Source organism: Portunus trituberculatus, chromosome 10 (assembly GCF_017591435.1).
Source record: "Portunus trituberculatus isolate SZX2019 chromosome 10, ASM1759143v1, whole genome shotgun sequence".
In the NCBI taxonomy this organism is placed as follows: domain Eukaryota; kingdom Metazoa; phylum Arthropoda; class Malacostraca; order Decapoda; family Portunidae; genus Portunus; species Portunus trituberculatus.
The window spans coordinates 12,942,835-12,967,834 of record NC_059264.1 but is presented as its reverse complement, the minus strand read 5'-3'; the positions used below and the strand labels follow the sequence as shown (position 1 = coordinate 12,967,834).

The window sequence follows — 25,000 nt, the reverse complement described above, 5'->3', positions numbered from 1 at the left end:
ACTACTTCTACTACTACTACTACTACTACTACTACTACTACTACTACTACTACTACTACTACTACTTTTTTTTCCTTAGTTTATTTCCTCGGTAGACAATTACGCTGCTACTGTTTTATTTCTTTATGCTTGGATGGTTGGCCTTTTGTATTTGTGGAGGTTCAGTGATCACCTGCACCTCCACCCCATTCCCCATGGTGGCTGAGGCAGGACTTCAGAGTGATGCCTTTGTAGAGGTTCATGCACCCTCCCTCCCTCTCACCCCTCAAAAGTTCCCATGGAGGTGGTGGTGGTGGTGGTGGTGGTGGTGATGGTGGTGGTGGTGGTGATGGTGATGGTGTTGGTGATGGTGATGGTGATGGTGGACAGGAAGTATTTTGGTGTTCATGGGCCACGTGTCTATGGAGTGTTAAGTGACCAACCAGCTTCTGGCAGGACTCGATTCAAACTCGTCCCAAGAACACGACGTCAGAGAGCGCTCACTACTAAACCACTGCTTTCTTTCGATGCTGTTTTTTTTTTTTTTTTTTCAACAACAAAATTATAATACCACAAATTTCATGCCAAGGGCCGAATTAGTTCCTAAAGGTGATGATTTCCGGAAATCCGTGAATGTGGAGACAAACGAATGTAATCTCCATTTTCAACAAAGGAGATGAAACGTTAATGTGAAGGTGTCGTCAGTCTGCCTGGCCTCATGTGGAACCTTCTTAGAGTAATGGAGGCTGTCACTGCGAGAAATATTATTGGTCACGTTGATGGGGATGAGTTGGTGACAGATTCACCGCATGGATTTAGAAAGAAATCCTGCTTTATGAACCTGTTTTTATAGTCATGAAGCGTATGAGGCAGCACACAATGGAGATATTGATGACATGAAGTACTTGCACTGCAGTAAGGCATTGGTGAGATTTTTTTTTCTTTATTTCTAATGTTATGGCCTATAGCGCCTGTAGGTGTACTTGAAGAGTATGGGAAGCGCTGTTTAGCTTTTTCACCCATTAGTGGCGCAAGCAATTTTTATTTATAGTGGTTTGTGGACAGCTGGTGGCTGTGGTGCTGCAGGTATTGGTATTTTAGGACAGGTTGTTTTCAATAGGCATTAGCAATTCAAATAATGAAACCAGAAGTGATACAAGGATGGGTTACTATTGAGGTCGCGGTCACCATCCTCACAAGACGGATGAGGTGAGCGACTGGACAGAGAGAGATGACACATATTGGCCAATGATAAGCAGTAAGCAAAGATAGAGTCAACCCACATAAGGAGGCTGTGTTAAGATAATAAAGTGAAAACAGATCGATTAAAGAGTTACAGTTCACTCAAAGCCACGTCAAGGAAAGCACGCCCGGTAGCTCAGTGGTTAGAGCGCTGGCTTCACAAGCCAGAGGACCGGGGTTCGATTCCCCGGCCGGGTTGAGATATTTGGGTGTGTCTCCTTTCACGTGTAGCCCCTGTTCACCTAGCAGTGAGTAGGTACGGGATGTAAATCGTGGAGTTGTGACCTTGTTGTCCCGGTGTGTGGTGTGTGCCTGGTCTCAGGCCTATCCGAAGATCGGAAATAATGAGCTCTGAGCTCGTTCCGTAGGGTAACGTCTGGCTGTCTCGTCAGAGACTGCAGCAGATCAAACAGTGAAACACATAAGAGGCCACTATTGAGGTAACCCTTTATTAGGACCCATCTTACGAGTGTTATAATTAGAGGTTCGGAGGTGAAGGTAAAGTTGAGTTAACCTATTAATTTTGATGGGTTTTTCATTAATGGGCAAAAATATAATGCTTCTTGTTTTAATTCAGTATCTTTACAATGAAGGAATTAACAATGAAATTAATGAACTGAACAAATCTAAAGCTAACCTGACTTTACTCCAACCTGACCTTATAACCTAACCCTTAGATGGAAGCACTCAAGATATTTCGATATTAACCCCTTCAGTGCAATGACATGTTTTCATATTCATTCTGGTTACTGTTTGGTGATTTCATACAGCTTCAGAAACTTAACTTACGTGGGGATTCGAATAGTGAAGACTCCCCATTAATCTTCTGACCCCCATAGACCCTTCCTAATCTAAACAAAATCATACAATCATACCCAAAACTGATGTTAAAAATGCGTTCCAGTATTGAAGGGGTTAATCGGTACAGTTAGCAGTATGGCACGGATCAAGCGTCACCAGGACCAAGGCATGATAAGTCTGGCCGCACGTTACCAAAGCGAACACGAAGAGGGCCATTCGTCGCACACGTGTAAACATGAATGGGTAAATACGAGCGGGGGAAATCCGGGCCATGTGGGAAATGTAATCTTATCACTGTTATTCCAACCTTTGCCTTATCTCGCCGAGTTTTCCTTCCCGTAGTGAGACAACAGGATGACACTGAGATCTGCTGTCGCCACTGGAGCCATAAAGCCACTTAACACGACCCTTGCATCATTGTCTTCGCTTTTGTAACTTCCCCTCATCTTCCCTTCGCGTGTGGATTCTGAAACACTACACCCTGAAGCCTTGACATGAAGTTACACTGGTTTTTAATCCCTTCAGTACGTGCCGTGTTTTCCTATTCATTCTGCTTACTATTTGGTGGTTTTATACAGCTTCAGAAACTTATGTGGGGATTAAAAAGAGTGAAGACTGTGGCCATTAATCGTCTGATCCCCATAAAATCTTCCTAATGTCAATAAAATCGTACAATCACACCAAAAGCTCCTGCTAAAATTGCGTCTCAGTAATGAAAAGATTAAAGGCGTTGTTGTGGTTCTTGTGACATAATGTTATTTTGTAAGTTGCTGCAAGTGGGAACGCTCGTGAAGATCCAGCTAATCTTCTCTGTGGTCATATGTAAAGTCTTCTTCTTGTTCTTGTTCTTGTTCTTGTTCTTGTTCTTGTTCTTGTTCTTATTTTCTTTTTTTTCCTTTTTCTTTTACTTTTACTTTTCTTCTTCTTCCTCCTCTTTTCTTTTCTTTTCTTTTTTTTCTTTTTCCTTTCCTTATTCTTTTCTTTTCTTTTTTTTTCTTATTCTGTTTACTTCTGTCACTACTACTACTACTACTACTACTACTGCAGCAGCAACAGCAGCAGCAGCAGCAGCAGCAGCATCAATAGGAACAACAGTAGTAAACATCAGTAGTAAGACAATTAGTAGTAGTAGTAGTAGTAGTAGTAGTAGTAGTAGTAGTAGTAGTAGTAGTAGTAGTAGTAGTAGTAGTAGTAGTAGTAGTAGTAGTAGTAGTAGTAGCAGTAGTAGTAGTAGTAGTAGTAGTAGTAGTAGTAGTAGTAGTAGTTGTGGTGATAGTAGTGGTAATGATAGTAGTAATAGTAGTGGTGGTAGTAATGGTAATGATAGTAAGAGTAGTAGTAGTAATAGCAGTGATAGTAGTGATAGAAGTAGTAGTAGTAGTAGTAGTAGTAGTAGTAGTAGTAGATGATGATGATGTTGATGTTGTTGTTGTTATAATCTTAACGTGTTTTGAATAACTTGGGTTCAGGCGTTCAGTTCTCATGACATTATTGTATATCCTATTTTTTGTTTTGTTTTCTCTTTCCTTCATGACGCAAGATGGATAAGCTAAGAAGTGAAGGGTGACGATAACGAATCACTCCTTTGTACTAAAATGTCAAGGAGTGTGTTCCTGTGGCTCCTCTTATCTCTTATCTCTTCCTCACTCGTGAATCAAACTAGTGAAGAGTAAAAAAAAAAAAAGAAGTCAAGAAAGATCGATAACATTCTGCTTCGTTAAAAAGTAAAAAAACAAACTTCCCTCATAACATCTGTCTGTGGGGAGAAATTCTGCTTCATCGCGGCGGCGTCTTTGATAAATAAGGAAAAGGAGGAGAAGTGGCGGGAATATACTCGTCTCTGTTTTAGCCTCCACGTGTTGACTTGGCAGAAAGGCTCATCAGATAAAGTTGTGTCGTGGATGATCATTACTTTATTTTGGGATTTTACTCTTCCTCCTCCTCCTCCTCCTCCTCCTCCTCCTCCTCTTCCTCCGCCTTCTCACTACCACCGCCTTTTCGTCCTCTTTTTCTTCCTTCTCTCGGCTACACCTTTCCTTTCCTCTCCTGTCCTCTTTTGTCCTGTCTAATTGTCCTGTCTGCCCCTTTCCTTCTCTTCCTCTTCCTATACTTTCCTCTCCTCTCCTGTCCTGTCCTGTCTAATTGCCCTGTCTACCCCTCTCTTTCTCTTCCTATCCTTTCCGTTGCTCTCCTCTCCTCTCCTCTTCTGTCCTGTCTAATTGCCCTGTCTACCCCTCTTTCTCTTCCTATCCTTTCCGTTCCTCTCCTCTCCTCTCTTCTCCTCCAAATGTGGGAGTGTGAGAGTGGACTGCCTCGTAAGCGTGTCATAAAGTAGAGTGTCTCCTCATCAGCGTGTAGTGGACAGACTGGTGCCATGTGAGGATGTGCAAGTTTCAGAACACAGAGAGGCTTCAGTGCACAAGTTAAGTTTGGCCACACCAGCGACTTTTGCCCAGAATGATTTACTTGACCTAACTTAAACCAAATTAATTTATACCAAACCGAACTCAGTCTAACTTGATTATACTGATTTAAGGTATCTTGTTCTAATTCAGTCTAACCCAGAGGTTCGCAAACATTTTTGGCTTGTTGACCCCCCCAATGAAGTTTCAAATTTTCCATCGATCCCCTAGCTTTTAATTCAAGGGAAAAACACCGATGCCAAAATCAATATGAATGGTAGTAGTAGTAGTAGTAGTAGTAGTAGTAGTAGTAGTAGTAGTAGTAGTAGTAGTAGTAGTAATAGTAGTAGTAGTGGTAGTAGTAGTAGTAGTTATGAAGTATGATAAAAAGGTATCACAGTAAGAAAATATGTCGAGGTGTAAATTATGTCTGGATTCAATAAATGAACATATTTTTTTTTAGCCTAATGGTGTCTGATATCCTTCAGATTTTTACAAATTATTATCGAGAATTTCAAATAGGAGATTAAATGGCCCCTTCTACTCCAGCAGTAAACATTCATCGACCCCCTTTCGACCCCGTGGCTATTCATCGACCCCTTGGATGTTCCGATCGACCCCTAGGGATCGATATCGACCACTTTGAGAACCCTTGGCCTAACCTAACCTAACCTGACCCTAACCTACCCTACCTAACCTACCCTAACCTCACCTCACCTCACCTCGCTTAATCTTCCCTAACCTAACCTAATCTATCCTAAGCTAACTTAACCGTTTTAAACCTAACTTAACCAATTTTTACATAAACTAACCTAACCCAACCAGGCCTTTCCTAACCTAACCTAACCTAACCAAAGCTGACCTATCCAAACCTAACCCAACCTATCCCAACCAAGCTTTTCCTAACTTAACCTAACCTAAGCTGACCCATCATGACAACCTTATATAACACAGTCTACATAATTAGATTAATATGATGATGATGATGATGAGGAGGAGGAGGAGGAGGAGGAGGAAGAGGAGGAGAAGGAGGAGGAGGAGGAGGAGGAGGAGGAGGAGGAGGAGGAGGAGGAGGAGGAGGAGGAGGAGGAGGAGGAGGAAGAAGAGGAAGAGGAGGAGGAGGAGGAGGAGGAAGAGGAAGAGGAAGAGGAGGAGGAGGAGGAGGAGGAGGAGGAGACAGCATGTTAAGTGTGGTCAACAGAGACGCCGTAACGTTTAACCCTTTGAGTACCAAGACGCGCTTCCTTGTATTCTGGTTACTATTTGTTGGTTTTATGTAGCTTCAGAAACTTAGTTGGAGGATTGAAGTAGTGAAGATTGTGGCCATTAATCTTCTGACCTTCATACACCCTTCCTAATGTCAATAAAATGGTCTAATGGTATACAAATCTCAAGGTAAAAATGTGTCCCAGTACTGAATGGGTTAAACTCGATGAGCATCCTTGAAAACCACAATATCTTTCATTAGATTCCGTTGCAGTGTTGTCTTTATCACGGAAATGCTCTTGAAAAACCTGCCCTAATGTCTATTGAAATGTGTGTTAGACCATGATGAATACGTCCCGAGATTCCTTAGCTTCAATATTGGGACACATTTTTACCTTGAGATTTGTGTACGATTGGACCATATTATTGACATTAGGAAAGGTTTATAGAGGTCAGAAGATTAATGGCTACAGTCTTCACTATTTTAATCCCCCACATAAGTTTCTGAAGCTAGTAAGCAGAATGAATATGGAAACGCGTCATGGTACTGAAGATTAATGGCTACAGTCTTCACTATTCTAATCCCCCCACATAGGTTTCTGAAGCTGTATGAAATCACAAGATAGTAGACAGAATGAAAATGGAAACGTGTCATGGTACTCAAGGGATTAGTAACTTCTACTGGAGCTCCTGCAAATCTGTCATCAGATTCTTAACACCCTTAAAAATCAAACATATTAACCTGTTTAACTAATCATCACGATCAGGGAAACGGCCTTTATCACCAACCAACAAACGAACAATGTACTAAAGCCTGTTAAACTGCCACTAGAATAACCTTTTAACCTCTGAGTAGCATGACGCATTTCCATATTCATTGTATTTACTATTTGGTGATTTTATACAGCTTCAGAAACTTGTGTGGGAGATTAGAATAGTGAAGACTGTGGCCATTAATCTTCTGACCTCCATAGACCCTTCGTAATGTCAATAAAATGGTCTAGTCGTACATAAAACTCAAGATCAAAATGCGTCCCAATACTGAATGAGTTAAAAAAAAACGTTAATAATATCCAACAGAACCACATGATCACATGAATCATGCAACACCTTTGAAAATCCACTAACTTTCAAAACCTTTTAAAATATCACTATAATGTTATGAAAAACGCACTAATGTCTAATAAAACCCTGAAAACTATCCCCAAAGTCATTAAAAACCCTCAATACTACACTAACGCCCACAACAACTTCCTAACCCACCAATAAAATAGTGAAACAGATCCTCGAAAGACAAATAATCAGCAGAATCTTTTAGGGGCAACGGGGAGAGAGAGAGAGAGAGAGAGAGAGAGAGAGAGAGAGAGAGAGGGGGAGTAGGGGGGATTGACCACTCAACAAAAACTGTGGGTCAGCAATATTCCTTCCAGCCTGCACTTAACCTTTACCTTCGTCTGGTGGGCCTTCTTTACGGGCGACTGAAACATTACTTTTCAATTGACGGTGACCAGAGAGAGAGAGAGAGAGAGAGAGAGAGTGTTTGAGGGAGTTATAGGTGATAGAGGTCAATCACTTCAACGCTAACAAAAACACATCCACCAACAAAGCAGCAGTGCTTCTAAACACTCACACCCACTCACCCACATACTTTCATCACGTGACTCAGGCATGAGTTTCCCGCCCTTCCTTCTACACACACACACACACACGAGCCTCTCACATCATTAACGTTTACAGGTAATTCAAGGTGAAGCCTCAAGACGTTGTCTGTGGCCAACTTTTTGTAGTGTGGAGGACATGCGCGATAAAAACGTGTGGCTCGGCGCTCTGCTCCACCCTTCACCCTGCCTGGTAATAAGGTGTTGGTGTTCAGAGAGAGACAACGTTTTATATCTTGTCATTTATTAACAATACATTTAAAATATATATTTATATACGTATAATATATATGTATATGGACTTATGTTGGACACGTCAGGTATGAGTGCCGCTGATTGTGCATTAAATACAATATGGAATGTACAGGATGGTGAGTCGCGATGACTAGAGCGTGGCCCCGAGAGTCCACAATACTGAGCGGCGTGGAGGGGAGTCCTGAGATCGGCGTGCCGGCGCGGTGGCACGGCACGGAGCACCTCCCCTCACTAGCAGAAGTTGAGGAACTCCGCCACGATGTCGTCGATGGGCTTGCCTCTCCATCCAAACTTCGCCCACATCTCCTGGTCCGGCACGCTGCACTCCAGCAGCAGCCTCAGGTTCACCTTGATGCGGTCGATGGGGGAGAGCGAGGGTTCCTTGCAAGGCTGGGAGCCCATCACCTGCAAGGTGCGCATCAGCACCTCGTCCGTGGAGGTACTTGGGTAACCCAGTCGCTCCAGCCGTTCCCGCCCTATTAACGCCTCCAGCACGCGCTGCACGGTATCGATGAACACGCGCTCGCGCTTGTGGCGCACTTCCTCTCTCCGCAGGTGCTCCTCAAGCTGCTGCTGCTGCCGCCGCATGGCCTCCTGCTCCTCCAGCAGACTCTGCTCCGTCTTGCGCTGCAGCCGCAGCAGAATCTCGTAGGGGTAGGAGACACGCTCACCCGTCTCTGTGGTAAGTGTGAAGCGCGGCGAAGACTCTGCGCGGGGAGTTACCAGGTCAGGATAGAGGCGCCGCAGCAGCAGGTTGTAGTCGATGGGATGCGGGTGGGCGAGCGGGGGTTCCATAAGGTGGGGCGGAGTTACAGCAGGTCCAGCAGGGATTGGAGATCGAGGGGGGGAGAGAGTGTCACTGACGGGACTAGCGCCTCGACCGCTGTCATCACTGATGTATCCAGGGGATCGAGACCCGACTCCGTCGCTTCCGTAACAGGTGTACACCTCGGGTCCGCTGGCGACGGGGCAATCGGGGGAGCTCCTGCGGAGGTCACGAAATGTCAGCTGGTGATGCTGGTCCATGGAATCGCTGTCCCAAGAGGCCACAGGTGAGGGGTTCGCGGGCGGCGAGTTGGACGTGCTGGACGAAGAGGAGGAGTCACGCACGTCCACCACCTCGGGCTCTCTGGAGGGTGGGGAGGGTTTCCAGGGGAGGTCTTGAGGCTGGGGCATGACGGAGGTCTGTGCCTGGTTGGAGTGGCAGGGCTGGGGGTGATGGTGGGCGGAGGGGTTGTTATGGTCCCTGATGTGACGGTCCAGCGCCTTGCGGGAGCTGAAGAACTCCTCACACAGCGTGCATTTGTACAGTTTTTCTCCCAGGTGGGACATTTTGTGCATCTTGAGCACGTGGTTGTAGCCGAAGGTCTTGCCGCACACGTCGCACTCGTAAGGCTTCTCGCCCGTGTGCGTGCGGATGTGCACCTTGAGCTGCTTGGAGCAAGTGAATCCTTTCTGGCAATACTCGCAAGTATATGGTTTCTCTCCAGTATGGGCGCGCATGTGGATAACTAGCTGGCCTGACTGCACAAACGTTTTGCCGCACACCTGCAACAATAAACACAACACGTTATGTACGCCAGACACACACACTACACTGTAGTTCAACAAATAACCTTACCACATACGTAAGCTACCTATCTGGCGAAATTAAACTTTTAAGCTCCTATCCTTATCCATCAAATCTTTGACCCATTGACTCTGCCTCACGCTGTGGTGCAAAAATCAAATGAAACCCATCAATAACCGGAAAGTTAGTAATGAAACAGTTTTAAGCTTTTATTACTCGCTTAGTTTCAGCATTACTCTATATATCAGTGAATAGGTATCTGTGTACACCAAACGAGGAGCTAACTTTACTATTTACCATTTAAGTAGTTGTATAAACCCATCAAACCAAACTAAACCCCTTACACCCCCTTAAAATAGTCTCAACACACCAAACCCAGATAAATCCCTTGATCAGCTACCCCTACCCGCTGCCTCCTTCCAAGAAACGCTAAACCAGTCCCTCCTAGCCCCGGCATGCAGACAGACCAGGACGGTACACACCTCGCACTTATGGGGCCGCTCGCCGGTGTGGGTTCTCATGTGGCGGTGCAGCTTGCCTGAGTGTTCAAAGGAGCGATCGCAAATGTTACACTTGTAGGGCCGTTCCTTGGTGTGGATGCGGCGGTGCACATTCAGGTTCTCCTTGACGCTGAAGGTTTTCTCGCAGAACTCACACCTGAAGAGAAAGCAAGGTCATAAGAACGGGATGTCTTCAACTGGTTGGGCTTGTCTGTGGCTCTCTATTACTGTCCCGCTCTCCCTTGTCTTATTTCAATTGGTTTTATTTTAAGGAGTGTGTCTAAATCTCTTTCATATCAGCTGGTTTGATGAAGTGTTAAGTGGTGTGCCTATTGTAACGAATCATCCATATCGAGAATTCTTTTACCATGAGTGAATTGTTGGTCCTCTAAAGTGGGAAGTGACATACCCAAAGCTCTATTGAACTATGGTCTATCCATATTGGAAAATACATCTTAATTAAGTACAAACATGAGACTGAATTCTGTGCTTGCCCTTCATAACCTAGTCCTCACCCACTTTACGTGTATCAACCTCCACACTTCTGTATTTGACAAGATACTATTCCTCGAGATAAATACAAACTCTCAAGTCTAATCTCTCCCTCCCTCTAGCCACACCAGGCATACTTACTTGAAAGGCTTCTCTCCGGTGTGGACGCGGTGGTGGCGAGCAAGCCTGGCGGGGATAGCAAAGCCCTTCCCGCAGATCTTGCACTGGTACGGCGGCTCCGAAACACCCTGCATCTCCATTGTCTCCCTGGGGCTCTCGGGGTGCTCCATGGTGCTGGGCTGGGGCTGGGGCTGAGGCTGGAGCTGCTGTTGGGGATGTGGGATGTACTGGGGCTGCGGCTGGGGAATGGTGGTGGGTGGGTAGGCGTGGTCCATATCCATCGCCACGGGATATGAGGAGCCAAGGCCGGGTGGCAACATGGCCATGACTATCTGTTGGGGAAGAAAGGCGATGGTTAACAGTGTTTCTTCATTTCTACTTTTCAACTTAATAGGAGTCAATGTGCATTCATAAAACATCCTAACTCATTCATCACTTACACATGTGCTTACTGCTGTTGCAATTTTAAATTTTTGCCAGTCAATATAGAAATTGCATTCACTCAATCTGTAACCTAAACTGGGCTGCTACGTTCTGTTAATGCTACAATCTTCGCCACCATAATCCTACTCCAGCACGAGACGCGCCACTGACCCTAAAGAGAACATGCAGCAACGCACCACTAAAGGGAACATACACCAGGTTATCATTACATAACACTGCCTGGAACCCATGACGTCACCAGGACAGCGCGGGAATCTAAATTAGAAACCTGAGACGAACTTATCCTTGCTAAATTTACCCGAGTGTTTGCTTGGAATGTGAATGAAGCATGCAGTTGTGCAACGTAGGGAGTGTTTACTGAGAAGTGACAAGAAACTTTACAATATTCATGAAATAAGTTTCGACACGACAATCTCTCTCGCTACTAAAACCATCACAGTATTTATAACTCTCGTGTTTGTTTACTAGCCAAGCTATTTAGAAATGTGGGTCAGATGTTTGTGTGCATGTGTGCCTGCGTTTGTTTTAAGAGGTGCGTGCCCTCTCAGACATTAACTCGTGAGTTTTCTTTAAGGCTGAGAGAGAGAGAGAGAGAGAGAGAGAGAGAGAGAGAGAGAGAGAGAGAGAGAGAGAGAGAGAGGTTCTAAGTTGGTAAGCCCAACACTTCCGCCTCTCTGCCTGAGCCCTCTTGAACCTTGGTGCGCCTTGAAGACTCTTGACTTTCACCCTTGGTGCTCGCTCGCTGTGTAAGTTAATTCCCGGCAATCTTATAGCAATCTTAATGTATTTCTCCAGGTAATGGTAAGTTAAATGAGTGTATGTAGACGCGTTTGTCGCAGAGGAACACACTCGCTCACTACCAAGACGAAGTTTTTTTTTTTCTTTCCCATTTCCGCAAGCGTCAAAGTTATTCACTACACACATGATGCTAAATCAGTGAACCACAATCACAATACTCACCAACAACGTTTAAACAGAGAAGTGGTGAGGTGTGTCCAGTCACCAGAAGGTGGCAGGGCTTAGTGGTAGCACAGATTCCTCTTCACTGGGACACACAGAGCACCATGTTCACTCTAGCACGGCGGAGCTCAGACTGTCTCTCACTGTTCACTAGCGAGGTAGTCTCCAAGTCCAAAGCGCAAATGCTCACTGAAGAAGTGCACAGGCGATACTACTGCGGTTCTCATTCGGGACACACATATATGCCTCACCCTCACACAAGCGCAGAAGATTCGTTCTGACTGCCCTCACCTTGGCCCGCACTGGCACCCCGCGCCTCACACTCTCGTACTGCACGATGTACCTTCTCCCCTTCTCAACTCCCTAGGTGCAATACGGAGGGGGAATGGGAGGAGCTTGCGGGAGGTTGCACACGCACCTATTTTATTGTCCTCTGCGTGGGTAAGGATAGGTTAGCGAGTATAATTCTGTATTGATCGTGCGTTGGCAGTGCGGTGAGGAGGTAACTGAGGACTCGTGGCTCGGGCGGCGCGGGGCGGACGGAGCCTTGCTCGTGTAAGCTAACTGGGTGCATTGGTGCAATACATTTATTTTTTTCAGACGCAAGCCATTCCGTGCTCCTGAATGGCACTTGAACGCTTGGGTCACACACACCTGCCCTCTTTGTCACCTCCAGTCACCTTAGGAGTTATCGGTACTGGGTGAACCATACTTCACTTTTTATTAACCGGGAGATTTGGCAACGTCGCCACGAGTACACCCACACAAGTATATTTTTGTGACGTATCGGCTGGGGCAGGTGTAAACCGCAGGCTGATGGGCTGCAGTAATACCTCAGTCCCGTGCGCCTTAGTCATCACTGGTGTGCAAGAACATTACTCGTACTACTACATGAAACACACACACGCACTTCTGATCATTAATTGCATGGCAGGAAGAAGACGCTGTATTGACTCACACACACACACACGTTTCTTCCTCTCTCCTCATCAAATATATGTCATGCTTTGTGTGGTGCATAAAGACAGTTTCCTAGCCAAGACAAGAGAGGGTGGTAGTGGCGGTGATGGTGGTGGTGGAGTGGGCCATCATCTGAATGAATAGAAGCTGGGGTGGCGGGGATGTGTGGGCGAGGCATTGTTGTGAGGCGGAGGGCAGGGGAGTTTGGGGGAAGGAGAACCACCACAGGAGTTGGCGAGGCATGCTAAGTGACGAGTGGCAACAACAGAGCCTGGAACTTGAGAAGAGGGTGTGGAGTTTGGAGAATTTATACTGCCTAGCCAATGTTACATAACTGTCTCTTGGTCTAATGGTCTCCTCGCTCACTTAGCACAAGCCTCTCACTCATGCCTCGTCACAACAACTGAGGAACTATTTACTTCTTTCTCTTTCACAGTACGCATTTAACTATATAATTGTTATATTACCCTCCATTCCCTTTCCAAACGTTATGTAACTCTTGATCCTTGTGTCACTTAAATGATAGGGACGTGTCAGTCTCTTCCCTATCCGTGCCTCGCAACACGTAACTAGACAACAGTTTCTTCTACAAGTATCTCTATCGCATGACACATTTACGAAGTACTACTGCGTTACCTCCCCTTGCTAAATGTTATATAATTATCGCTTCCTCCCTGGCGTAGATAATTAATCATAGGGTCAGCACCAGCCTCTCTCAAACATGCCTCATTACAACTTACTTTTCAAATGTTTATTTCTTGTCTCTCACAGCACTCACTTGTGAACTGCTAGTGTGTTAGTGTGTTACCGTTGCTTCTCAAATGTTATGTACTAAATTAGGCCTCGCTTTTTGTTCCCTCGCCTCACGAATCTCTCTTACAAACTGTTTACTTTTATTTTACATTTTTTTCTTTTTACTACGCACTTGTGAACTAGTAGTGAGTGAGTTACCTTCTTTCTCTTCTCCTCCCTCACCGCAGATGCTTCAGGATAATGAGAACTCGGTCTGTTTCCTCACGTGCCACTCACCAACAACGACTTTTATTTTCATTCTTCCTCTCTCTCTCTCTCTCTCTCTCTCTCTCTCTCTCTCTCTCTCTCTCTCTCTCTCTCTCTCTTCGCGTGTTGTACATGTTTTCTATTTCTCTCCCAGTCTTTTATCCTTTCCTACTTTTTCTGGTCTGTTCTGTCTCTTTTATCATTCTTCCCTTGATTCTTTTCAACAATTTCTTTCACCTTCCTTTCATCTTTGTTCTTTTCTTTTAAATTTTCTTCCTACCTTTTTACATGAATACCTTTCTCGCTATCTTGTTTCACGACTTACTTTTTATTTTTATTCCTAATCTTTATCATCCTTCAGTGTTCTTTGTCGTTTTATTTTTCTTCTTTTTTTCATCTTGTGTAACAAATATAATGTTTCTTTATCTTCATTATTATCCTCTTGTTCGCTCCCATTTCTTCTCTCCCTTTCACGGCTTCTTTCATCCTTCTCTTCTGTCGCCTCACGCCAATATTATTTCCATTATCTCTCGTGATATTCATAAACCTCCTCTCTATCTGTCTTATTTGATGAAGCTGCTTATTATCTCTCTCTCTCTCTCTCTCTCTCTCTCTCTCTCTCTCTCTCTCTCTCTCTCTCTTCTATGGATGCCTCAGGATGGAAAGAACACAGTTTCCTTTTACCTGCAATATTGGAAACACAGACGGCACACACCTATCAGATAGACAGACCCTGAACAATTATTTCCTCATTTTTCCGTTGGTGTCGTGTTTTCGTTCACTGTGAATGCCTGTAGACGAAAAGAAGATATCCTACTCACATACTGATAGATAGATAGATAGATAGATAGATAGAAAATTGATAGATAAACGGGTGTCTTGGTAAAGGTAACATGAATCGACTAACTGTGAAATCAAATGACCGTGGAAAGGAAAACGAAGCACATTGACACATAAAAGAAAGGAAAAATAAAAAAGTAAGGAATATAACACTAGGATGAAGTCAAACAGTAAAACAGAAGATTCAACAATAGATAAAACAATGCCACGAATGTCAGATGCAAATAAAGAAAAAAAAAAAAGAAAAAAAAAAAAAAACGAAGCTCAACACTAAAATTAACAACTATGAAAAAAACATAACACCAACATACAACTTTTAAAACACACCCACTTACCTTGAACACTTTCCTTCCCTTCCCCAGCCGTCTCCTTCCTCTATCGTGCCTGCCTCTATCTTGCCCCACTCATAAACCTTCCAAATTAACGATGAAAACAGCATAACACACCAACATACAACTTTTAAAACACACACACTTACCTTGAACACTTTCCTTCCCTTCCCCAGCCATCTCCTTCCTCTATCGTGCCTGCCTCTATCTTGCCCCACTCACAAACCTTCCAAATTAACGATGAAAGCAACATAACACACCAACATACAACTTTTAAAACACACACACTTACCTTGAACACTTCACTTTCCTTCCCTTCCCCAGCCGTCTCCTTCCTCTATCGTGCCTGCCTCTATCTTGCCCCACTAATAAACCTTCCAAATTAACGATGAAAGCAGCATAACACACCAACATGCAACTTTTAAAACACACACATACCTTGAACACTTTCAGTCCTCTTTCCCAGCCATCTACCACTTCTATCATGCCTTCTTGCCTCACTCAGAAACCTGCCAACGATTCTTACCACAAGGTTCTCTACTAATGGCATGGAGAAAACGCAGACTTTTTGAGGAATCCTGAAAGTCCACGTTGCTTACTCCTGCCTAACCTAACATTGCTAACCTAATCAAATCGAGTATACAGAGGTGCCTTTGTCTTGAAGTCCAGTTGTATACTTAGTTGAATATGTTAATGAGGAGGAGGTTGAGTAGGGAGAGAAGAGGAGAAAGGAGAGGGGGGAGATGAAGAAGGGAGACAAGAAAAGGAAGAGGAGTAGAAACAGGACATGAACGAAAAGAGAGGAGGAGGAGGAGGAGGAGGAGGAGGAGATGAACGAAGAAGAGGAGGTGGACATGAATGAATAAAAGAGGAGGAGGAGGAGGAGGAAGAAGAAGAAGAAAGAGATGAACGAAAAGGAAGAGAAAGATTTGAACGAAAAGAGGAGGAAAAGGAGGAGAAGGAGAAGATAAAAAAAGAACAGGGGAAGAAGAAAAAGAGGGAAAGAAGGACGATAACAAGGAAGAAGAGATGTAGAAGGAGAAGGATGGCACGGAGAAGGAAGTGATCGACGAGGAGGAGGAGGAGGAGGAGGAGGAGGAGGAGGAGGAGGAGATGATATACAAGGAGGATGATGACAAGGACAAGGAGGAGGAAGAGGAGGAGGAGGGAGAGTGCTTATGACATGCAAGGTAACAACACCATACTTGAAGGATGAGGACTGAATTCTGTAACTCTTTATCTTTCCACACACACAATGCACACAGTTATGCATTTAACCCCTTCAGTACTGGGACTCATTTTTGCCTTGAGATTTGTGTACCATTAGACCATTTTATTGACATTAGGAAGGGTCTATGGAGGGCAGAAGATTAATGGCCACAGTCTTCACTATTTTAATCCCCACATAAGTTTCCGAAGCTGTGTAAAATCACCAAGTAGTAAACAGAATGAGTATGGAAACGCGTCATGATACTGATGAGGTTAAGAAGATAATCACATTTTTCCCTGTAAAGTGGTAGACGAAGGCGGCGCGTACTCGTAACATAAGGATCAGATTGTCAAGGAAACTCACTCCTACTCACTCACCACAGAGTCATGCATTGGGATGGGTTAAGTAGTGGTTTGTGCTCTTTGCCTCTGCCTTGCTGTCCTTGATCTGTTGCGTCTCCTCGTGCAACTGATAGAGAAATGTGTGAACTGGAGATTTATTTACCCCATTTTTTTTTTCTTCTTTTAATACAAGACCAAGGGCAACACCATTATTAAAGCTCATTTCAAAAGACTGGCGAGTAAAGAAGTCAGATGACGGAGGGTAAGTGTCTTGAAACCTCCCTCTTCACAGAATTCAAGTCATACGAAGGTGAACATATAGAAACAGGCAAGGAGTTCCGGAGTTTAACAGAGAAAGAGAGAGATGATTGAGAACACTGGTTAACTTACATTAGAGAACTGGACAAAATAGGAATGAGAGAAAGTAGAAAATAGATTCTCAACAGTTCATAAGATTTAATAATTGAGGAAAACAGTTGTAGAAGTAAATATAAGAAGTTAAAAACGTAAGAAGATAAGGAAAGAAGTAAGAAATTATTGGGCTTTCACATTGCAGTCCTTGTATAGAACATGCCAATATATTTCTCGTGCCTGGTCTTCTTATGCAACCCGACCATTGGTGGATTCTGAGCTGTGAGGACTCGACAGTAAAGGGAGACAGTAAATACAGTGAAATTAGAGTGTAGTAGAGAGTTAGAGCATAGTAATGGATGCTATACTGTAAAGCCTTCACGTGGCAGACTCTGTGTGACGCTTATCCATTTATCGTCTCTCTTTATAAGTTCATCTGATCCTAACCTAACCTAACCTAACCCTAACCTAACCTAACCTAACTTATCCTAACTTAACCTTACCTAACCCAACCTAACCTAATCTACCCTAACCTAACCTAACCTATCTTAATCTAAACTAACCTAACCTAACTTAACCCAACCTCAATTTAAACTCAACCTAACCCAACCCAACCCAACTCAACCTAACCTTTTTACTGACTGATAAACTGATTACTGAGTGTATTCCAGTCACTTACCACTCGAATATAAATTTCAGTGTAAGCTGATTAGCAACTCTAAGGATCTTAACCCCAGTCTTGTTTAATGAACCATAGTCTGAAGCACGTTCTTGCCGCATCTACACTACATTTAAGCTCTTAATTATTGAAGTAACCCGAGTTTTCAAGGGTGCTTCTGTGCTTCTAGTAACAGATTAACAAATTTACTACATTATTAACTTCTGAGATAGTCATGATAAACTCTGCTAATTATCCGTGGCCTTTGAAAATAGTAACTTGTCTAATCATCTCTGTGGCCTTTGAAAACAGTAACTCGTCTGATTATCTCTGTGGCCTTTGAAAACAGGAACTCGTCTGATTATCTCTGTGGCCTTTGAAAACAGTAACTTGTCTGATTATCTCTGTGGCCTTTGAAAACAGTAACTTGTCTGATTATTTCTGTGGCCTTTGAAAACAGTCATGGTAAAAGAACTCATCGTTTCAGGATAGTCTCAAAACCAGATGCTCTATTTAAAGCTACAGTTTATTTATGTATTTTTATTTATTTATTTATTTTTTTTTATCTTAGGATGCTAATATGACTCTAGTGACATATTAACAATTCTGTGCTGCTAAGAGGAGGAACAGTCTTGAGAACATGGCTACGTGTCCGCGACCTCTTAAAATAGCGCTGGTGATGACCTCCCCGCCACCACCCCCAAAAAAAAAAAAAAAAGAAAAGGAAGGAAAAAAAGAGAATAAAGACTAACAAAAGCAAATAGACACGTTAACATGTTCCATAAAGTCACCAGGAGATGATTTATAATTCTGATAATATAAAAAGAATATATATAAACACGAAAAAAAACTTCAATATTAACAGAAACACACACACACAAAAAAAGAAAAAAAAAAGACCAAAAAATGTCGGGTTTGCGTGTGTTGCTAACAGGAGAAACAGTCTTGAGAACATGGCTACCTACGTCTCTGCGACCTTTGAAAATAGCGCTGGTGAAAAAGCAAAAGACATTTCTCCCTGGAACAATATAAGGTATGCAAATCTACAAGGTGTCACTGTAAGAGTACTTCAGTGTTATGTAAGGTGAACTGGTCGTATTTGGTTCTTAAGGCTGAATTAGACATGAACTTGGCTAATTCTTTACTAATCTTTAAGGGAACTAGTATTTTAAGTGGGCCTTTTTTTTTTTTTTATCTTTTGTTGCCCTTGGTTGGTTTGTCTCTTGCATAAAAAAGCGTTTAAGATTTTTTTTTTATCTTTTGTTGCCCTTGGTTGGTTTCTCTTGCATCTTTCAGATTTTTTTTTTATCATTGGTTTCCCTCTTGCATAAAAAACGTTTCAGATTTTTTTTTTTTATCTTTTGTTGCCCTTGGTTGGTTTCTCTCTTGCATAAAAAACGTTTCAGATTTAAAAACTTTTGTTGCCCTTGATTGGTTTCACTCTTGCATAAAAAAAGCGTTTAAGATTTTATTTATTTATTTATTTTCTATTTATACGATATGGGCTTTTCACGGGATTTTATGGGCTAAAGGAGATACTTTTTGGGGTACCTCCTATTGCAAAGCCCACCCGCTAGGATACCGTTGCCCCGAGTGAGGGAGGGGGGCCAGCCTACACTCGGACCGTGGATAAGATTCGAACCCGTGCGCTTGGAGACCTCTCGGACCCCAAAGCACGCATGGTTCCACTGTACCACAGCGGCCCTTGAGTTGCCCTTGGCGGGCTTCCCTCTTGCATAAAAAAAAGCGTTTCAGAATATAAGTTAACAATAAACCAAAATTCCATGATATTTTTTTTATGTAAGAGGGAGAACTGCTAAGGACAAAATAACTATATTAGAAAAAACAAGCCTATTAGAATTGCAGTCTCCATAAAAGATTAGAACAAGTAAAAAAAATCTGTTGCTACCCTCATTACGAAACCTGGGAACTGACACATTCTGAGCTCATGTGACTGGAAGCATGAAGGAGGTGAGTACAAAAGGTTATTGAACTCATGACCTCGCCTGTGCTGGAGTGTGGCGGGCTGGAGGGAGGCTAGTGAAGCGATCTGGGTACGGACAACTGCCACAACACCAGCGGTCAGCGTACCAAAGCTCATATTCTCATAAACTTCTGTGCTTCACCTCCACTATTCCAAGAGGGTTTGTCTAAATTTACACGAGATTTTGAAGCTGTTTTTACGGTCATAGAGGCAGAGTGACAAGATTACATTATTAATTGGAGAAACGCTCTTGAAAACCCCGCTAGTCATCTCTGTGGTCTTGAAAAATAGTCGTGGTGAGAGAGCAAAACGTTTCTGAATGCGGGTCGAAAGGTGGAACATTCTAAACAGCTGAGAAAAATATTAAACTGTAATGGACAATAGTGGTAATGCGATGATAAGCTTTTGTTGTCTCACGAACAGATAGTTTTCAAGGTTGTTTAAAGGTTTCAAGGCATTTTTACTTATTTATTTATTTTTTCGGTCTGTGTGTGTGTTTCAGTTGCTTAATAAGTTCTGTATTGCTTTGTGCTATAGAAAAAAAAAAACATTAACTTCTCACATATAGTTATCTCCAGGTTGTTAGACATTCTCTCTCTCTCTCTCTCTCTCTCTCTCTCTCTCTCTCTCTCTCTCTCTCTCTCTCTCTCTCTCTCTCTCTCTCTCTCTCTCTCTCTCTCTCTCTCTCTCTCTCTCTCTCTCTCTCTCTGTGTGTGTGTGTGTGTGTGTGTGTGTGTGTGTGTGTGTGTGTGTGTGTGTTCTTAACAATTTCGTAGTTTAGAAAAAAACGACAAAATCAACTTCTCATTCTTACAGACCATTGGAGTGAAAGGTTTAATTGTTCAAAAGTAACTACAGTCGTTTCCTTACAGTCCACAATCTTCACCTCTTCTGTGTCCTCCGTTGCAAACAACACATGGTATATAAAATCTGAATATTCTGTGACATTTCTTCCTGACCACTGATGGAGCCTTACCAAATACACGACTTGAGACTAAATAGAAAAAGCAAACACAAAACACAGAAGTGAATGTAAAATGTTGCTTGACTTCTGCCCACAACTATACTGCATTGCAAACTGCCTTGTATTTGTCAGTAAAACCAACCTTAGCACTGAGATAGCACGTAGGTACACGTTGCATACACTCAAAGGATGCTAACGTGACTTCCATAATAGACAAATGATAGCGGGGAACTACCGTCTTTGAAGGACAGATGGGAAAGAGGAGACCTAATAACGATGTATAAGTTAGTAAACCACATGGAAAAGATAGATAGACAAGACCTGGTATCACTGATGGAGGATGGAGGTAGGCGAACAAGATGACAGACACTCGAAGAAGATCAAGAAAAGTCACTGTCCAAGAAATATTAAAAAGTGGAGAAGAGGAGATCTTAAAACGATATATAAGTTAGTAAACAATATGGAAAAGATAGATAGACAAGACCTGGTATGAAGGATGGAGGTAGGTGAATAAGATGACAGACACTTCAAGAATATCAAGAAAAGTCACTGTTCGAGAAATATTAAAAAATGGAGAAATATTAAAAGGTGGAGAAATATTAAAAGGTGGATATTTGGAACGGATTGAGTGAAAGCAAGATTTGAGTAATGTTTTTATCATGTGTTTGTATTCTTTATTTCAGCGTCCTTGTCGTAGTTCAAGTGTTAGAGAAATATTAAAAAGTTTAGTTTTTCACACAGGACAGTAGATATTTGGAACGGATGGAATGAAAGCAAGAAGATTTGGGTAATGCGTTTTCATGTGTTTGTATTCTTTATTTCAGTGTCCTTGTCGTACTTCAGTAACATAATAGTTGTGAGTAACAGTATTTTCAAGAGCGTTTCCATGAGTTTAGTGGTTGTCTAGATAGGACTTGACATGATACTTAAGAGGAAACGTGAGTTCGGTTACATCTGACAAGCTCCAGTGGAAGTTATCAAAAGTTTTCAAAAGTTTTCATGATCAACTGCAGAAAAAAAAAATCAATTCAATCCCATTTAAATTTTTCGAGAAAGTTATCATGGTTTTCAAGAGTGTTTTCATGACTACTGATCGTTATGAGAGAGAGAGAGAGAGAGAGAGAGAGAGAGAGAGAGAGAGAGAGAGAGAGAGAGAGAGAGAGAGAGAGAGAGAGAGGGGTATGTTTCGTCTTAAAATTAACTCTCATTGTTTTTTTTTCTTCACTTCACCTCTCTCTCTCTCTCTCTCTCTCTCTCTCTCTCTCTCTCTCTCTCTCTCTCTCATGCTATTTACATCTGTAGCATATTGATTTGAAAGATAGAATTAGGTTTTGAAGGAGGAGGAGGAGGAGGAGGAGGAGGAGGAGGAGGAGGAGGAGGAGGAGGAGGAGGAGGAGGAGTAGTAGTAGTAGTAGTAGTAGTAGTAGTAGTAGTAGTAGTAGTAGTAGTAGTAGTAGGTTCTTCATAATGAACTACAAAAAAATATAACATCAATTCAGTCTCATTTAAGTTTTTCCTGAAAGTTGTCATGGTTTTCAAGAGTGTTTTCATGACTACTGATCGTTTGTACAGAAGAATTGCACAGTCAGTAAATAGATAATGTCACGAGAGCCGTACACTCATCTCTGTGACCTTTAGCAATAGTTATCGTGAGAGCTCAAATGTTTACGTAATATGAACCGGAGGAAAACAGCCAAACTCTATTGTTATCTAGCGTGAGAGTGCTTGGGTACACACACACACACACACACACACACACACACAAGCAGTTATAGATATGAGAAACGGACTGTAAGAGGATGTGATAGAGGAAAGGAAAGAAAACCCAGACAAATACTCGTGAAGATAAGAAGAGAGTCCACGTGTGTAACTTTGGCCCTGTGTCTCCTGCAACCTGATACCACGAGAAACACACACACACACACACACACACACACACACACACACACACACACACACACACACACACACACACACACACACACACACACACACACACACACACACACACACACACACACATGCAGGTGAAGGTGAATAAATGAATGAAGGAGTGCATATGTGAATAAATAGATAGATGAAGAGGACAGATAGAAACTTGTATACGAATAGGTGCATAGATAGATAGAAAATAAAAAAGAAGACAAACTTATAGCCAGGCAGATAGATAGATGGATGAATACATAGATAGATATATAGGTAGATAGATGTACAGGTAACTCATTCATCTACTAAAACAAAACACAAAACAAAATAAACTAGTACAGCACATTTGTAACCTCCCTCCAACACACACACACACACACACACACACACACACACACACACACACACACACACACACACACACACACACACACACACAGAACATCAGCATTCACCTCATTACATCATCTCCTGTTTTGGTCACCTCTACGTACACATGACACTCACTGGCTCATTAATTGGATATACAGAAGCGCTTGCTACCTCGTGTACTACGGCGCTCAGGTGACTGCTATTTGAATCCCCACGCGCGTGTACATGACAAGACAAATCCTTCAGGTCATCCACGTGCCGCTGCGTCACTGCTCTTTGATATTCCTGTGTGTGTGTGTGTGTGTGTGTGTGTGTGTGTGTGTGTGTGTGTGTGTGTGGATTAGAGGGTAAGCTGCGATTGGTTTCATAATATTCAAGGTATTCTCTCTCTCTCTCTCTCTCTCTCTCTCTCTCTCTCTCTCTCTCTCTCTCTCTCTCTCTCAACTGTTATTGCTATTTCTACTACTACTGATGCTGTTGTAACTGCTGCTGCTGCTGCTGCTGCTGCTGTTGTTGCTATTCGTCTTTTTATCTTATTTTCTCTTTCTCCTCCTCCTCCTCCTCCTCCTCCTCCTCCTCTTCCTCCTCCTCCTCCTCCTCCTCCTCCTCCTCCTCCTCCTCCTCCTCTTCCTCCTCCTCCTCCTCCTCCTCCTCCTCCTCCTCCTCCTCCTCCTTTTACTTCTTGTTCTTGTTCTTCTTCTCATTCCTCTATGTAAATGAACATTCTCTCTCTCTCTCTCTCTCTCTCTCTCTCTCTCTCTCTCTCTCTCTCTCTCTCTCTCTCTCTCTCTCTCTCTCTCTCTCTCTCTCTCTCTCTCTCATATATGTATGTATGTATGTATCAATCTATCTGTCTGCCTGTCTATGTAACCTCTCCTTTAGTTTCTCTCTGTATGGAAGCAAGGTAAAAAAATGAGGGCAAATAAATAAAAAAAAGCCGATCCTTACAAAACATTGGTCTGAAATTGGTGTCAGCGTCGAGAGTGAATTGGGAAAGAGTTCACCAGTAAAGCACGTGGGGAAGGTAATAAGGCCAGTCAGTGTGAGAGAGAGACCATGTGAGTGAGACAATCTGGAATAATGACGCAGCTTATCTCTTGCTGATAACGAGGGGAAAATAATCACTGCCACCACCACCACCACCACTATTATCGATCTTTTCATTGTCACTTCTACTACTATTACTACGACTGCTACTATTACTACTACTACTACTACCACTACCACTACCACTACCACCACTGCTGCCACTACTGCTACTACTCTACTACTACCACCACTTACTTTCTACTACTACTACTACTACCACCACTACTACTACTACTACTACTACTACTACTACTACTACTACTACTACTACTACTACTACTACTACTACTACTACTACTACCTACCACCACCTACCACCACTACTACTACCACCACCACCACCACCACTACCACTACTACCACTACCACTACTACTACTACTTCTACTTCTACTTCTACTTCTACTACTACCACCACCACCACTACTACTACTACAGTCCTTAGAGGGGGCGAGGCGTGTAATTAATGAAGCTACAGGGTCTCATTCTAAAACACTTCTACGCATCACCTGCGTTACATTTAATAAAACCCTTTAGTTGAAATGAAAAGTTGTTTTAAGGCTGCTTTTTACCATACAAGTGACAGATTAAGAGATTAACGTGACAGCTACACTCTTGAGAACCCCGGCTTGTTATCTCTGTGGCCTTTCAAAATAGTAGTGAGAGAAAGGGCAGTATTTCTGAGATCCGTACTTTGAAACTCCTCTGCGCCTTGTCTCCACTATTCAAAAAGGCTCTTGCTGAAGTGACATGCGTTTTTAATGATTTTTTATTCCTCTAGTGACAAATGAATGATATCTCCACATTATTAACATTATTATTAGAAAACAGCTGTGGTGAGAGAGAGAGAGAGAGAGAGAGAGAGAGAGAGAGAGAGAGAGAGAGAGAGAGAGAGAGAAGCCTAAGGTGTATAGACATGACAGATGAAGGGCAACACAACCACGTGGAGAGCTGGCGGTCACTCAGCACCATTTGCATGCCTTGCCTTGCCTCGTGTTGGCGTCTGCGAGTGAAGGACGCAGTTAAGGTGGAATTTTGGTGGTGGCGATGGCCGACCTTGTGTGTTGGTTGGGGGAAGGAGTGATAAGCATGGTTGAACGTGTGTGTTGGGGCGTTTTGAGGGAAAGGATAGTGTGTTAGGGGAGTTTCCTTGCCTAAAGCAGCGGAAGTCGTGTGGAGTCATCTGGTATAAGCATGATAACTAGTGACATCAACAGCAACTCGTGAAAAAAACGTATTGATTAAAAAAGATTCAAGAGCTGTAAAAATAACAACAACAACAACACGAACAACAACAAGATTCAAGGGCAATTTATTATCTAAGTGTTACTCGACCTTACTGTGTTGAT

The 25,000-nt window shown here is 42.9% G+C and overlaps 1 protein-coding gene across 1 annotated transcript; it reads right to left on the bottom strand.

The window, feature by feature from the left end:
* Positions 1-7,515: 7,515 nt before the first annotated feature.
* Positions 7,516-12,448, bottom strand: LOC123501959 (Krueppel homolog 1-like). Its single transcript, XM_045251075.1, has 4 exons — positions 11,630-12,448; positions 10,247-10,557; positions 9,596-9,770; positions 7,516-9,091 (listed from the first exon to the last, which is right to left on the bottom strand). The coding sequence occupies exons 2-4, from the start codon at positions 10,549-10,551 to the stop codon at positions 7,775-7,777; spliced, it is 1,797 nt and encodes a 598-aa protein (XP_045107010.1). The 5' UTR covers positions 10,552-10,557; positions 11,630-12,448; the 3' UTR covers positions 7,516-7,774.
* Between the last annotated feature and the right edge of the window lie 12,552 nt (positions 12,449-25,000).